At 43.2% G+C, this 16,564-nt stretch overlaps 2 protein-coding genes and 1 long non-coding RNA gene across 5 annotated transcripts in view; 2 read left to right on the top strand and 1 right to left on the bottom strand.

The window, feature by feature from the left end:
* The window catches only part of TULP3 (TUB like protein 3), a 33,171-nt gene extending 20,572 nt beyond the window's left edge, over positions 1–12,599 (top strand). For both annotated transcript variants that reach the window (XM_055711143.1, XM_027815000.2), the window contains exons 5-11: positions 1,243–1,373; positions 3,834–4,031; positions 4,524–4,636; positions 5,033–5,147; positions 7,291–7,389; positions 9,521–9,692; positions 10,199–12,599. In XM_055711143.1, coding sequence (XP_055567118.1) covers positions 1,243–1,373; positions 3,834–4,031; positions 4,524–4,636; positions 5,033–5,147; positions 7,291–7,389; positions 9,521–9,692; positions 10,199–10,332 — 962 coding nt within the window. In that variant the 3' untranslated portion in view covers positions 10,333–12,599. The remainder of the gene's footprint in view (positions 1–1,242; positions 1,374–3,833; positions 4,032–4,523; positions 4,637–5,032; positions 5,148–7,290; positions 7,390–9,520; positions 9,693–10,198) is intronic.
* LOC129736148 (uncharacterized) lies at positions 11,805–16,413 on the bottom strand. The gene is made up of 3 exons (XR_008732364.1): positions 16,377–16,413; positions 14,612–14,738; positions 11,805–11,931 (listed from the first exon to the last, which is right to left on the bottom strand). It is a non-coding gene; the product is annotated as an uncharacterized LOC129736148 (long non-coding RNA).
* The window catches only part of TEAD4 (TEA domain transcription factor 4), a 57,268-nt gene continuing 57,101 nt past the window's right edge, over positions 16,398–16,564 (top strand). For both annotated transcript variants that reach the window (XM_055711142.1, XM_055711140.1), the window contains exon 1: positions 16,398–16,533. The gene's annotated coding sequence lies outside the window, so the exon portion shown is untranslated. The remainder of the gene's footprint in view (positions 16,534–16,564) is intronic.

Here is a 16,564-nt window from a genome sequence, read left to right as displayed (position 1 = left end):
ACTTTGCAGCAAAATAATGGCTAGTGTTTAATATGGTACGCAGCTTGTTTTTATTTTGCAGAGCCTGTCTCCCAGAATGTTTCCAGTACGCTTTATGTGTTAAGGTACTACTGTATGTAGAAATACTTCCATTCAGTTGTCAGACGCAACAGCTGCTTACCTATGGGTAGCAACATTGCACAAGAGTTAGGAAAGGAAGCAGGAGAGACTACCCAGAAACTTCAGGGGAAATTAGTTGGAGGTAGAATATAAATAGTGAATTTTGAAATTGGCTGGAGTACTAGGGCTAACGCCTTTCCTCTTTCCAAATGTGCTTTGGGAAGTTTACTGGCAGGTTGTTAAGACCACATTTTCTGTTTCATCTGAGACAAAGAACTTCCAGCAGTGCCCCTTCTATGTAGTGCCATGTTGGAGCACTGTTATGATATTGGCTCTCAGCGAATAATTCAGCTTAGCAGGCCAAGTGTAGTGCTTTATGTGCTTTTCCATTCTACAGCCAAATTAAAGAATGGAATCACAGAACAAAATGATGCAGTTCCAAGTGGAAGGAAACACCAAACAGTGATGTGTATGGAAGCTCTTTATAAATGTCTTTATCCAGAGTTCTTTTAGTTGTATACCCACAGTCATCTCGACGTTACTGTGCTCAGGTTAAGATTAAATAAATAAGTGCTGAAACTACTCAGTCTGCACTTCCTTTTAAAAAATCAAATAATTGGTAGTATTCATGAGACCTGAGTTATTGCTACTCATGTAAGAATAGGAGGGGTTCTTACTGAAAAATTATACTCCGTTTCAGTGTGTATATAACTAAAGGGAAATGGTAAAGGTTGTAAACTGTACAGAGTCCAACTTATAGGATAAACATCAGCATATTGATCTGGATTTCCTTTTTCTGTTCTTAAGACGTGGAGGGCTTTTTTGCATGAAAACAGGCAAAATTAATTCAATCATGGCATATACTAAGCAGTATGTTACGTCATGTAATATCATGTAAAATATGTATTAATAAAAGCCTGACAGCTGCTTAATCATCTGCACAGTGACAGCTGCAAAATGTCGCTAGGGTTTTGAATTACAAGGCTCGGGAAGCAATATAGCACATGAAGAAAATCAGCAGTTGAGACAACATAAATTAATTAAAAGAGCGAATAGCTATGCAAAAGTCATGTGAATTAGTGATGCCATGAACTCATGACACCTTCTTTCAGAAGATACCTGCTTGATCTTGTATTCTGACAGGAATTTCAGGCAGTTTGAATTTTGATGAGGAGGACACAGAGGAGGAAGAAGCTAGTAAGAGACCAGCATCTCACTCACCCTGTCCTGAATCTGAGAGGCCTAGTTCTGCAACCAGTGAGAAATCTTTTGCAGTAAGTCTTGCAATCCATTTCTGATAAAAGGTGGGGCACGTGCCTGATTTTAGTACTAACCCCTTGAGCACTGTGTTAAAATATAGTAGTTGCAACTACAGTAGCTAGCATATTAATCCCTGAAGGCAGAGGAAGGTCATGCTTATCAGGTTATCTGAATGAAAGGCCATAGAGTTAAGCACAAAGACTTAGTAATGATCAAAGGAACAGTGGTGGGCAGAGGAACCCAAGCAGCCTAATCAGTGAAATGGGAACACAATGAATCAACTACTCCTATGATACAAAAAGGAGACAGAATAGGCCATTGTCTCTGGTGTAAAATCCACCAAGATGACTCAGAGCAACTGCAAACTGAAGAGGGATCGCTACCTGGAGGTTTGCAGCATTTATGGTGGGATGCAAGGAGGAACAGAATTTTGGGATGCAACAGAGAATTCTGGGATTGGACAAAACTTGTGATGGGGTGTTTAGGGGAAGGGACTCGAGGGAAAAGAAAAGGGTCGAAGTGGATCAGGGAGTAATAAGCATGGGAAAACAGGGGGGTAAAAGGCACCAGGTGCATGTAAACAGCTGCAGGACAGTATGCTTGTCTGTCCAAATCTTGTGCCTGATTACTGCAGCGTGTCCTACCATCTTCTAAAACTCCGTTTCTAATTGTTCCCTCTGTGAATGTATTCCTCTGTGTGTGTGAGTTACATACATACGCTGACAACTATATGCTGGGCTAGTCAGTGAGTCGGAAGAGACCAGCATCAGGAAGACCCAGGGTCCGAGCTAGTGACCAGATAAAGGGCAGAGGGTTTGGGCGCGGGTGCTGGACAGCCTTAAAGGTCCACGCCGCTATTCAGAAGACCTGTGTGAGTATATGTGTGAGGTGGTTGTCCCATAAGTGGGTTCATTACCAGGTGTACAGCGCCATTTCACACACCGAGTTGAGGTATTCCTTTATTTGTTTATTCTAGTTTGCACGAAGTAGGGAGCTAGGTGGTAACCCACAAATGCCTAGCTCCCCAGTTGTCAAAACTTTACAGTATTTATACAGTTTAGGATACAAAGACATCAGCCCTCATTGGTTACAAGTTACTAAACTCCTTCATTACTTAGTGCTCCACTTCCCCTTTGTCAAATAATTATTTCACTTCTCATGTTAATTAGTTTACCTGCTCAGTCTCAACTTCTTTTGGGTCTGGGGTCCCCCTGTCAGAATTACCTTTACCCTAGTTTTGCTGAGCTCATTGCCTGAGATGAGCTTCCTATCAGCCCATCCATCCCGTGGAGGCGCTTCCTTTGTGAAGTTCCTTTTCTGAACAAAAGGATTTGCTGGTGCTTAACAAAGCGCTTAGCAGGACAAAGAAGTGCTTGTAACCTGAATTAACATCAACAACTCATTGTCTCCAACTGTCTGAAACAACCAACACATTCAGCTCCACCAACCACCCAACATCAAGGTGACTGTGTATGTTGTGCTGCAAGAGGTCTGGGTGTTAGCTGCTTGGGGTACTGGGAGATATGTGGTGGGGGGTGCTGGAGGGTGTGTGTGTGTGAAAGCCACTAGTGAATTTCAAGTCTGTGTGTGTGTCTGTGTGTTTTCACTCAGACTTCCTCCCGGCTGTACCTGGGAATGGGGGTAAACCAGCAACCTCATCTCCAAGGTCCAGTAAGGGAGGAATCTCCTGGGTTCCACAACCCACAGGATTCAGCTACCTCTCAGAAAAAATTACTTTAATGATCTATACCGGATTTCCATTAGAATTCCAGTTCCTTTGGTGACCATAACTTGCACCCAGATTGTACCCATTGTTCTAAAGCAGGGGTCCTCAAACTTTTTAAATAGGGGGCCGGCGTGCGGATTAAGTGGCACGAAGTCATCTGCAGCTGCTTGGTTTCCCTCCCCCCCGTCTGTAAATACAGGGGAGCTGGATTGAGGACCCTGGGGGGCTGTATCCAGCCCGTGGGCTGTAATTTGAGGACCCCTGCTCTAAAGTCTTTCAGCATTTAGTTGGGAAGGTTCCAGCATCAGCTTACTCTGTTTCTGCTACTGTTCTGAACCAACATAATCTCGGTGCTCATTTCAGTCACAAAAATCCGAGCCTGTCTTCCTGCAGCATCCATCAGTCCAGTTTAGCATGCTGCCTCATTTCCCACAGGTGTTTGAAGTTCTAAAGGCAGAGAGGCTCTTTGCTTAGAATATTTAGTGTCTCAACCTATTTTCCCCTTCCTAGCAATTCACTCGTCTCTGGTTAATGGGTACTTTTTCTCTCCTCCCCTTGGAGGGCTAGTCTTTCCTCGGAGTAACAGCCACTTTCTTCAGAGAAACAGAGCTGGTATCTCGTTTAAATTTCCTTTCACAAATACCTTCTTGAGACGTGAGATCTTCTGTTTCAACAGACCTTTCTTTTCTTGGAGTACTGGAGCCTCTGATGTGATATTAATTTGCTAATATGATGGTTCTTCCCACAGGAAACAGGTGCTTCCTGTAGTCCATCCCCTCAAGCAGATGCACAGCTGGGAGAGGTAGAGAACTTGGAGGATTTTGCATTACGCCCTGCACCTCGTGGCATTACAGTCAAGTGCCGAATCACTAGAGATAAGAAGGGAATGGACCGGGGCCTGTTTCCCACTTATTACATGCATCTGGAAAGGGACGACAACAGAAAGGTATTGGAAGCAGCACACAGTATCTTGGGTATTGTATTCCTACCGCTGAGTTTTTTTGGTGTAAGGGAGAACTTCTGGTAAGAAACCAGAAGCTGAGGAGAGCCAGCATGCCGATGAGGACAGCTTATATTTGCCCAAGGCACTAAGGAGGGAGTTGGCAGGTTTAAAAGCCATAATACAATGAAAAATTAAATTAAAATAGTATCAAATTGTCAAAGATAAAAAAAGAGGAGGGAGACTGAGGTGCTCCAGAAGAAAAGGAGGGGAGACTAGAAAGGACAGTTGCATTATATCTAGACTGCCAAGTGAGCTGATTGGAGGGATAGGATTTCAGGGTGTGCGCTTGTGGAAGAGATCAAAATTTGGAGACGGTAAAAACAGCACAGAACACAAAGGGGAATGGATGTGGGAAATGGAGAGATAACTGTTTGGGTAGCAATGCCTCTGCATTCTTACAAAGCTCCAGTCTTGATCAACGTTTTGTATTTCCAGACATTCCTTCTTGCAGGGAGAAAACGAAAAAAGAGCAAAACATCCAATTACCTCATATCAGTTGACCCAACTGATTTATCTCGGGAAGGGGAAAGTTTCATTGGAAAACTCAGGTGAGAACCACAGATGAAAACTACAGACAGGAGAGACTGGATTTTCATTTTAGTTGCGTTGGGTTTACGAATAGCAATCTGGTATCGGTTCAGAGAGAATGGACGCACATCATCCTGCTTAATGTAATCTGTATTCGCCTGGGTTGACAACCTTTCCTCAGTGTTACCGTTCACGGTGGCTGTTCAGAGAAGGAATTCTGGCTTGGTGCTTTTCCAGGATAGTTTACAGCCTCTGTTCACCTTAGGCACTTTGCAGAAGCTCCTTACTGAGCTGGCAACAGGAAGACTCAGATGGCAGGAGATGTGTGATTTCACTGTGTTGTAGAAATATCTGCAGAAGATGGCAAAACTTTCCACTGATGCCTCTCTCTCTGTCTTTCCATAACCTGACATTAGGTCAAACCTCATGGGAACTAAATTTACAGTCTACGACCATGGAGTTAGCCCAGTCAAGGCACAAGGGCTAGTGGAAAAGGCTCATACAAGACAGGAGCTTGCAGCTATTTGTTACGTAAGTGGTGCCTCTCCCCTTTTGCCCCTTTCTTTTTTGTCACCTTGTTACCGAGGAAAACACAGCTCACAGAATCATGCTGCCTGGCCACCTCCCCCACTTAACTTTGGAACCAAGTGACCAATTTCAACCAGAGGTAACAAAGGGCAGAGGCCTCAAAGTTAAGTTCTTACAAGTTTAATGGGGGGTGGGGGAGGTGGGGGGGAAGCGGAATAATAAATCAATTCCGGGGAAGGAGAGGGACCCTAACTGACATCCTGATGACCTTCTTACCTGGTCTTTCGTTTGGCATGTGGCCAGTCAGCATATCCTTTACATGGAGCCAGCCACAGCATGAACTGCCTCTTGCCCAGCTGGGTATTTGGTGGACACTAAGAAGGTGTAGAGGAATGAAGCTGGGTTAATTAACATTGATAACATACAGCTGTGGGCTGGCTTCAGGGGCGGTGGGTTGGCTGGTGTAGACAAGGTGCAGCTGTGGCTGGTTCTGTGAAGTGGTTGGGCAGCTGAGGAAGAGAGAGGAGGAAGAAGCAGAGAGAGGGAGAGTGCACCTGGGATGAGGAGAGCCTAGGAGAAAGCAGCAGAGGGACTGGCGTGAAGAGTATGTTGGTATGTGATGGTAAAAGACCTTGTTGCAGCTGGCTAGTTTGGAGAGTGCTGTGACAAGAAGGAACTGTGAAGTAGAGTTACCTTTTGCAGAACCAAAGGCATCTTGATGGAAAGGGCTGGTATTATTTCAGTAGCAGCTTGTTAGTAAGGATATGGTTCCAGGGGAAACGGTGTTTTGCTAGCTCTGTGCAAGAGATGTTTTCTTCTGATCTTGTGGATCACCTCAGTCTGGCCTTCAGAGTGCGAAGGCACTTGTGGACACTCTAGAATTATGTAAGGAGTAATGTCGATCAAAATGTTTCATATTCTAGTCCTGAAGTTTGAGTAAAATTTGAGGTTCTTTACGAAATGATGGCCAGTCAAGTGGAAGGATTTTTACTTTCATTACAGGTAATGATGCATTAGCCTACTGGAGCATGGTCTTGCTATTTTTTTGCTGTTGATCTTAATGGCACTTGGGAAAAAAATTGATGTGCTAATTCCGGTACTAGCCTGTTTACAGAAGTATCACTGGATACTTCTTTGTGTACAGTATTTTTCAGTTTCTTACCTAATTGTACGCAGCAAGGTGTTAAAATGAGTACAGCCAATAATATTGCCAGCTTTTCACATTTCTAAACTTTTGTCTACAAGAAGTTCGTAAAGTTTATGTATGAATAAAATCAGTACCCGCATTCTCATATATGTCCTTAGATTTTCTGAAGTGGAATAATAGAGGTTGCAACTTCAAAGACCTTTGTTCTGTGTCTGCAAAATGCACTAGCATGTTAGGAGAAGCTGTATCACTTCTATCAATCAGTACTTCTAAAAGATTCTGGCTTTTTAATTGGTCTTTGGGAATTTTAAAAGTTATCACTGACATTGTTACCAAAGACTTTCAATGAACGCTTGGATTTTGGTTGACATTATTAAATGGATGGTTGAGAATGTCAAGACTATTTTTACTTTGCTTTTTATTCTCAATCCACTCGGAGCAGTCTCCCACAGTACTCTGGAAAAATCTGCTTGTTTTAAGATTGAAGGTTGGACAGATGCTGAGTGCTTTGTCTTCTGTGTCTGTTCTTAATCTTTTATAAGAGAGCATGATTTGAGAGAAAATTGTAGGTATGTTCTTAAACACAAATAACAGCACCCGAAGAAGAATGTCAGTCATTCTTCATGAACGTTTTACCCTAAATGGTGATATATAGATAACACAGACTCAGGTCAAAGATATGTGCCTTTTATCATACTTAAGGCTTGTTCACTAGCAAAATTTTAGCACATTTTTGCCTCGGATGCAAAAACTTATGCCTGGAAATTGCATTTGTCAGATTTCATTAGAAATGTTTCATTAGGATAATAGATACATTCTAAATTAGGTAATACTATGTTGTACGTCTTCTAATGCAGTCTGTCCTATTCTCAAAATACAGTTATAGCTAGCAAATATCTATATAACCAATATAAATGTGGATTCAAGTTCAGTTTTGCTGTCTTTCCTTCTTTGAGACTGAGTATCTCATTTACTGAAATGTCTCTCCTTGTCTTTCAGGAAACCAATGTCTTAGGATTCAAGGGTCCTAGAAAAATGTCTGTGATCATTCCAGGAATGAATATGAATCATAAGCGAATTCCAATCCGTCCACGAAATGTGAGTTGTGGAGTTTGGTCATATTTCAAATTGGAGGAGCAGAGGTTAACACTTTCTGATAGAGGTCTGGGTGTTACTGGTAATTGGAGATTTTAGAGCAAGGTTGTTAATAGTCAAGGCTTTAGCGAGTCTCGGGGAGAGTAAGTACAATGTTCCCTAAAGGTGTTGATTAACTTGTTCTTGCCTTTTACCTGATTTGTAGCCTTCGGAATAGTGTTTGTATCCTTATTTGTCCTTTGGTCAGCCTAAATACTACTTAGCTATTGCAATGGCTAGTGTATGTTGTTGCTGTTGCACCTAAAACCCCATCATCAAGTTGGATGAAAACAAAACAAACTTGCTTCTCCCACAAACTTACATTCTTAGCCAGTGTGTGAATTACAACAGTCGATAAGGTGGTATTCTGGTGTAGTAGCAAGAGAGTAAGTACATTTCTGATCAGAATGTTATCAGTCTCATTGTAGGAATCACAGAAAAGGAGGATTCTTTAAGGAGAAAGTGGGATGAGGAGAAGGATGGAGTTTTGTGGTGACTGTTTAGTGAGGATCTCCCATACATATGGGGAATATTATAGATAAAAGCTTACAGAAGTGTATCTGAAGATGTATTAAGATGTATGATGAAAATAGTCCAGTTCCCTTCATGTGGGTTTTATGTTTGGTGTGATAGAAGACCAGAAGGCAGACAGGACAGCTGTTAACTAAAAGATGTGGTCAGAGTTTTAGAGGTTTAAAATGGTATTTGCATCCACATTGTGAGTAGGTATGAGTGGGACAAGAGTGTGTTTGTTAAGGTCAGAGGAAAAAAAATCTTCAAGAGTGGAAATTCAGTCTCATGAGAGCCTGGAAAGAGGTTTAATTTTGTGAATGGACAGGAAAATGGTATCTGTTATTTATTCATGATTTTTCAGTTGGTATTGCCATGTACCCTATCAGTACAGTAATGATTCCGTGGCCCCACCTTTTTCTTTCTCCCCTATTTTCTCAAATTTTGGCTAGCAGGCAAGCATACTGACAGTGGACAAGGCTAAAACACAAAGCTGTTCTGAAAAGTTTGTGAAGCTTTCAGTGTGGGGGTTTGACTCTGTTTTTGTCTTCCTTCTCTGTAGTTTAATGACTCCAATTAAGTAATACTGCCCCTGCTTTAAAGGAGGAAAAATGACATCTAAATGCACTTTATTGGTGCTAATTCTCAAAGTTCTTTCTGCATCTTTAAAAAAGTAAATAAAAATAAAGATATAAAGTAACTAGTGTAAACTGACCCGTAGATTTTATTTAGGTTATCCTCAAAAATCCACTATTGTATCTGTATACAGTACTAAAACAGTTACTATAGCCGTATCAGTCAGACCTCCACAACAGGTTGTTTCCTGATTGTTTTTTCTCATTAAATAACTTCAGTTTGGATTCTTCTTCTTGGGAGTTCTAGCATATATAATTTCAGTTTGGGTTTTATTTGTTGCAGAACTTTTAAAATTCAATCATATGTCATGTGTTTCACTCACTACTATTTGCAGCTCCTCATAATTAATTCTGTTTGTCAAATTTAATGTGCTCTTTTACCTCCTTTTTGTAACTTTGTTTTTATTTCTGTCTGGTTTTGGTACTGTGCGTTAGACCCAACGGGATGACTTTTAACCTACTTAAGCCATACTCACAGCCCACTGAAGCTTTTGGACCTCACTGAAGCACCCCAGGGCCTGGCACTATGCAGTTAATTTCTTTTGTTTCAAAGTTTAAAGTGTTAGAAATGGAAGTTGGATCCAACGGGATCAAAGAAAGCTTATGAGACTCAGAAAGGATTCCTGCCAGCAGGATGGCAGTTATCTGTAGCCTGTGAATTGCTCCCTTTCCTGTACACATACTTCCTTATCTCTGGGGTGGGTTGGTTTTTTTTGCCTTGTTTGGGGTAGAAATATGGTGATCGCTAAGGAGTGCTTGGACTGGAAAGCCGTTAAAACATCTTCCTGGTACTTGCAGGAAATTTTCAGTAGGACTGAGTTTACCTCTTCTTATTGTGTTACATTAAACAGGGAATGACCTTCAAGTGACAGAGTGCACACGTATGAGAGAGGGAGTACTCAAGCAGAGCCATTACAAATTGGATAAATATATTTCTTTCTTCTGAACAGGAACATGAGAGTCTGCTGTCAAAATGGCAAAATAAAAATTTAGAGAACCTCATTGAGTTGCACAACAAGGCTCCAGTCTGGAACGATGATACTCAATCGTATGTTTTGAACTTCCATGGGAGAGTCACTCAGGCCTCAGTGAAGAACTTCCAGATTGTCCATGATAATGACCGTAAGAGCCTGGTGGAGACTGTGTGGGGCTTATTTGAACAGGGAGAACCCAATTTATTTCATGAAGTTTGGGAGGAATAGGACACTTTTCCTGGAGAAGGGAGACTGGGTGGAGGAATTCGGTCAGGATTACTGGGGACTTCTCAGCTGTCAAGAAAATTATATAAGGCGTCCCTTTTTTTGGGGTGGGTGCAGACACTGCTGTCCACAGCTGCAGCAAAAGGCTTCCTGAAGGGAAAGGATTAATAGAGCACCTTCAGCCCAACAGAAGAGTGGTTTGAGCTTTGGTTCTGAGAAGAAAGTTAATCTCTAGAATGACACAGTCACTCTAGAGATCAGATTTCAAGGCTACTCTGGTGAGAAAGGATGAATAGACCAACCACATGTATTTGGGACTGCCAGACATATGCAATTTTTTTTTTATTTGTGGGTTGCTGGGTGTTTTTGAATTTTTTTTTTCATTTGCTTCACTGTGAAATTGTCTCTGAATCTTTCTTTTCTCCCCAGCTGACTACATTGTGATGCAGTTTGGTCGTGTAGCAGAAGATGTGTTCACTCTGGACTATAATTATCCTCTCTGTGCTCTTCAGGCTTTTGCTATTGGACTCTCCAGCTTTGACAGTAAATTGGCCTGTGAATGAGAGACAACAGAGTTGAAACATGGAACTCACTCCCATCCCTGCATCTTGTTGTAAGAGTTCCAGGTGGAGTAATGAAAAGCACATTGGGGATGGAAGGGAACTGGAGGACAGACTTCTGCAAGCTTATTAGGCAGCAAATACCAGGCCCGAGAGCATTATGGCAGTTGACAGTAGACCATCTCAGGAGACTGTCCCAAGGCTGAGCAGTCTCTAAATGTGGGGTAGTGCATTGTGGAAGAACAAGAATTATAGGTGGTGTTTTTGTCGTCGTTGATTCTGCTTTCAGAATCCTTGTAACAGATGCTGCATGAGAGCAGGGAGCAGGCTAAGGAGTTTAGCCTGCTAATTGGAACCCCTTGCAGCTAGGATTAGAAAAATAACAGTTTAGTGTTCATGTGCCTTGGAAGTTCCACAGTGCACCCGGAGATGACGCTACTGATCTGATCAGCATGATCAGATGAATTCAGAAAAAAGGACAGTCACTGGCATGTGTTCTCTTTTGCCCTGTGTAGTGTTTTGCTGTCTGTTACAAATCAGACGTGCAATGATTCAGGTTATGGCTCTGTGCAACCGTAGATAATGTTCAACAAATACAGAGCTGGAATGAGGCATTGGCTCTAATAAAACCCCTTTCCCTTACTCTGTGGGATGATTCTCTGTTAAGTCTGATTGTCCAGTTCCCTTTCATTGTTCTAATTGCTCCATATCCCTTGGCAGTCTTTTTACCAAATAAAGAACAATCAAATGTCAAACACTCCCTTTTTAGTTGGTGATATTATATCCATTACTGTTTCTCTTATTTTTAACCATGTGAAAAACGAGACTGAGTAGAATGATAAAATCTCACTGAATTTGGCAGAAGGTAGTATTGTAACAAAATACAGTGCTATTCCTGAAAAGCATGAAAATCCTGATTGAATGAATCTAGAGCGTAATCTGACCAGAAATATTTTTTAATTTGCCCATATTTCATAAAATTTGCTACGTTTTTAAGAATAATTTTGTGACTCATTTAATTTTTTTTTTAACATGCGATTATCTCAAGTAATGACACGTTAAAGTAGATTTTATATAAATAATTTTAACCTGACTATAAGAAGTTGTTACCTCAAAAGGAGATTTTGAGGTGTTTTCAGAGGCATCGGTAAGTTTTAAAAAAATTAATGTATCATGGGGCTTTGCAATGTGTCCTTCCCGTGTTCCATTTTTAATGCTGGATGTACAATATGGAGACTAGGCCACAGCACGGAATGCTTCTTGATTCATATGGCCTTGAGTCATCAGAGTGAATTGCTGCACACTGTGACATGTAAGCCTCATAGTGTACATATCTGCTGTGTACGAAAGCAGAGAACAGTTGTTATCTTGCCTGTTTCGTGGCTGTTATGCATATTCATGATGATCCTGGAAAACTCAGTCCCTCTATTGAGACAAGAATAGGTGTTCTCCAGCTTTAGATATTGTCATTGTCGGCAGACTAACTGTTTCAAGCTCCAAAGAGCTAGATTTATTGCTTTCGGTCTCTGGAGTCTTTGCAGTGGTAGATACCACTTGCTCTTTCAAAATAATGAAACTTTGTGAAGACGTTTTCTGATATCACTAGGAAGAAAAAAAAAGATCATCATGTAAACTCTGTATTTAACTGTAAATTATGAATTATGCTGAGAACTCCAGCACATGTCTCTCTCGGATGCCCATTCTGCATTAGCTGGTGAGCCATTGTCTTGAGATGATCTCATCAGCAGTTCAGTCACGAAAAGAACTTGAATCACGGATCTCTTTTGTGCCTTCATGTACTTCCTGCCCATCAGGCTGGGGACAAGACTTGGCAGCGTTTTCCAGTTGTGCTCTTCTGAGTTCTTGGCTGATGGCTCTGCATTCCCTCTACCCATCCAGATAAACTAAGTCAATTTGTTACCTGTCTGATTATTTTTCTGTCTAGGACTGTGTAAAAGAAGCTGCCTTATGTTAGTTTGGGGTGACCTGAAGGTAGAATGCTGATTTCCTATTCCAGATGGTTTTCTCTGTGCTCAGAAGGCCGTGTTAGCATCCCTTTAGTCACTCCTACAGTTAGGCTGGTCAGCAGTGGCTTTTCAAGTTATTTGTTGACATCTAATGATCCTCGCAGGATCAAGGTCTCAGTCAAATTATGCAGACAGATTAACTGATTCAGTGCTCTTTTATCAGATACCGTTTTACATGAATTGTATTTATAACTTTTATATCTAAATGAAAATAAACTAATTTATATATTGAAAAAATCCTTAGTTCTAAATGAGTTTGGGGTTTTTTTTGGTAGGGTTTTGCTGTCACTTGTGAGTGGTTTTAAATGTTCTTGTACTAGATACCTCAGTTTCTTCCTGTCTTCCCCTTTTCCTTTGGAATTCTCAGTTCTTTTCCTTTGTGGTGTTTCTTTCATACAGTTAGAAGCATGGGAATAAATGTAACGTTAGTCTCTCCAATACTACCCCTACCCCCCCAGACACCCCTCCCACCATCAGAAGGTCTTCCTGTACAGTTCCTGGTTTCCATCTGATACTCTCTTTAAGCTAGTTGTACTTCTCTGCCCCATGTTTTCAATGTTTCTCCCAGAATACAATTAAGGCTTTTGAGATGGTTCTTTATGGATTTTCCTACCCTCAGTCTGAACCCATTCTACTGTTGAAGTACAATACCATCGAATTATGAATCAAGAGCTGAAATAATACAAGGCTAGGAAGAACACCAAGTTGAAGGGGTTATTTTTTCCTGTTTCTACTGGGAAATGTATGAACCTCAGTAAGAGGCGATACTGTGGTTCTGCTAATCAGAAAGTGACACAGCTCTCAGTGTATAGGCCCTGTTCTTCACGCACCTTTTTTTTTTTTTTTTCCCCATTATTTCAATCTAAGCCAAATAAGGTTTAGTTGGAAGAGAAAACTAAGCAGGAAATACTACTGGGCATTTGTTCTTGGTACAGTAATATTAGTTGTGTACATGCAAATGTAACATCTTTAAATCCCAAAGAGATCTTAAAACAAAGGAAGGAGGCATATTAAACTGTTAAATATGAATGCTAGAGGCAGACCTAGCAGACTAAAACAGTTCCTAGGCTGCTATAAACCCCTTGGCTCACCAACATAAAAGACAATGAATAATTTATTGCAATTTCAGGGGTCAGTCCTACTTTCATTGAAGTTTTGCTGCTGAATTTAGCAGCAGTAGGACAGGGGGGTTTGTTACTGTTGGCATAATAATTATACGTAGTATTCTTCTCTACTTGCTGGTATTAGCAGCTCTGTAAATCTCTCACTTTGACATTGAATTATGTTTCCTATTCCTGGTACGGAAGACAAGCAAAGCCTTTGCTGTGATTTACAGGTCAAGAGCAAAAATTTGTGTGAAGTGTTGTGAAACTGAACTATGGACAGATTCCTCTCTGACAGTCAGGAATCTCATCTCTGCCACAGTGTCAAACTGTGTTGTATAGAACTGCAGCTTGGAACTACTACAGCTAAAACCCAGAACTAAGACATTTACGGCATCCTAGGGCCAAGAGATTTGGCCCAGCATGTAGTTACGAGGACGAGTAGAAAAGTAACAGTGGTGTTAAGGGCTTCCTTACTAACAGGGAAGACAGCCTGCTACATCTGTGAAGTGGCAAGAATTGAAAGCCCTGCCACCAAAGAAGGGGCGGTACCCACTGTTACTTTTTTATTGCTTGAACTGTACAGTCTATGGAGTTTTTGTCTTCCTGTTCCATCCCTTAACATGTTTTATATGGAATTACGATTTCCTTGCTGGAAGCTGGAGGTCACTTCTCTAGTCCTACAATGGGAGAAAAATCCAGAAGCAAATTAACTTCACCAAAATGCATTAAGATCAAGGCTGTTGTAACTGTAACCTGCTCTGGTAATTTAACATTTAATTTAGAGAATACATACATGGGTGAAAGTATGCTAGAAGTTAGAGTTTGGGATCAAATACTTTGATAAAATTAACGTTTTCAAACGAGGCAAGATGTTGTACTGTCTGGAACAAAGCAGCTTAAAATTATGAAGAAAACAAAGGATTTTTTTTTTATTATTGAAATGCTCAATTGAATGGAGTGCTTTATTTATTAAAGGGAAAGTAAAACTATTTTACTGTGAAAAATTCTAAAAGCTGCATACCAAAATCATTCAGATAATGATCAGAGTTAATTCCCCAACAGCTTGTCCAACTCCCTCTGCTTTCTGTTCTAAGCAGTTTCCTACCACATTACTACTACCAGTAAAGGAAAAGAACCCTGAATACCCACCACCAAAAAACCTCTGTTCTCTTGAGTGGGTTTCCATCTGCAGTTGACTGGAGTCCGGCAAACAATTTGTTTTATGATTCACAGGAAGGAATAGGTTTCAATTCCTTCTCTTTGAGCTATGTTGATTCTGCAGGGAAATGGGAGCAAAACAATACATTAGTCATATAATCATGAGACCTGGACTAGAATTCACAATGAACAGATGTGAGAAGTGAGCTACCTTTAACATATATTTGTTTTTCATTAAATTATGTGGTTTTAAATATGGCTTAGTAGAAACAGTGGCTAAATGAGATCTTTACAGGGCTTTATATAACAAAAAGACGCCCACAAAATAATTTCATTGAGTTCTGTAACTTCATCTTATTTATATTGTCTATATTCTTGATCCTACAGTTGTATCAGAGAGTATGTATCATAAAATCAAATTATTGCTGCGTTGCCTTACAAAGAAAAGTAACTAAGTGTATGAAAAAGGATTACCAATATCGGTTATCTTCAGCACTGCCAAACAAAAACAAAACACTCCCCCCCCCCCCAAAAAAAAAAACCCCAAAACAACCCAAACCAAAACAACATAAAAAGCGGAGTTCGCTTTCCAAATCCCAAGGCTGCGTTTATGAAGTTGATGGGTTTTGCCATCTGGTTTCTGAGGCCTTAGGACACATTTAGGTCCTGTTTTCAGTCTTTGCAAGCTGAGTTATGAACTTTCTTAGTTTTGGGTTCTTAGCAAGAGCTGAAATTTTTCTTCACCCATTTTTTCAACACACTGAACTTTTAAAGCAAGCCAGCTGTTGTAGCTCCAAGTTACGCGTGCACCAGCCACCCGTGTCACCTGCTGGAGACGTGCAGGAGTTTATCTTGCAGCCGTAGCTGCGCATGGGATGCAGTTACATTTCCCAACCTCGCCGCTTTACTGCTGCTTTTGTTTCGGGACGTGCCTTTCCAGCCCCAGCGCAGCTCCCGGGCTCGCACCGGCGTTTCCCAGCGCAGCGCGGCACCGGCACGGCTCTGCCAGCGGGTAAAGCGCGGCTCTGTGGCGGGGCTGCGGGACGCCACGGCGGCCACCCCTTCGCCGCGGGCGAGCGGTTGCCCGTCTGGGATGGCTGCCTGGGAAGCCCTCGGGGCAATTACGCTGTTGTAACCGCTGCTGCGGCTGGTTTGTTTCGCAGCGGCTCAGCGGCGCTGGGTGGAAACCGTCCCGTCCCGTCCCCACGGCGCTGCCCAGCGCCTGGCCCCGCGGGGCGGCCCAGGGCAGCCGCGCCCCCGCGCCGGGGCGCCCCGGCACCGCAGCCCCTTCCCCCGGCGCTGGCAGCGCGGCAGTCCCGCCCGCGGGGCAGCACCGAGCGGGCGGCGGCGCCCCCAGGGCTCAGCCCCCGGCCCGGCCGCCGCCTCCAACTTCTCCCCCGCGCGGGCGCCGCGCCCGCCCGCGCCGGGTCCTGAGAGACGGCGGCGCCCACGGCCCCCAGCCCGCCGCCCCCGGGCTGCTCGCCGGCCGCCCGGAGTTTCCTTCCTCCGCTCCCCCCCGTGCGGGGCGACCTTCCCCCGCCCCCGGGCCCGGGCCCCCTCTTCCGGCCACTGCCCGCGCCGCCGCGGCCCGGCCTCGCACTCGGCCGCCGGCGGGGCAGCGCCCGGCCCCGCCGCGTTTTGTCCCCGGCCCCGCCTCGGCCCTGCTCTCGCCGCCCCCCGCCAGTCCCCTCCCCAGCCCCGTCCCAGCCCCTGCGCTGGCCGGCAGTCCCCTCCCTCGGCCGCGTTCATTTCATACCAACTCTCATTCCTCGCATTCCTCACTTCCTCCTTTCAAACTCCAGGGGAAATAAAAACCCTCCCTTTTCCTCCCAAAGTCCTGCCCGGCCGCGGCCGCCGCCCCCTCCCGCCGCCGCTCGGGCTCGCCGTCCCGCCGGCCGCCCCGCTCCCCTCAGGTGAGTGCGCGCCTTGTGCCCCCCCCCGCCC

Source organism: Falco cherrug, chromosome 5, assembly GCF_023634085.1.
Source record: "Falco cherrug isolate bFalChe1 chromosome 5, bFalChe1.pri, whole genome shotgun sequence".
Classification (NCBI taxonomy): Eukaryota; Metazoa; Chordata; class Aves; order Falconiformes; family Falconidae; genus Falco; species Falco cherrug.
Note: the sequence above shows the minus strand (reverse complement) of the source record. Positions and strands in the feature narration are given on the sequence as shown.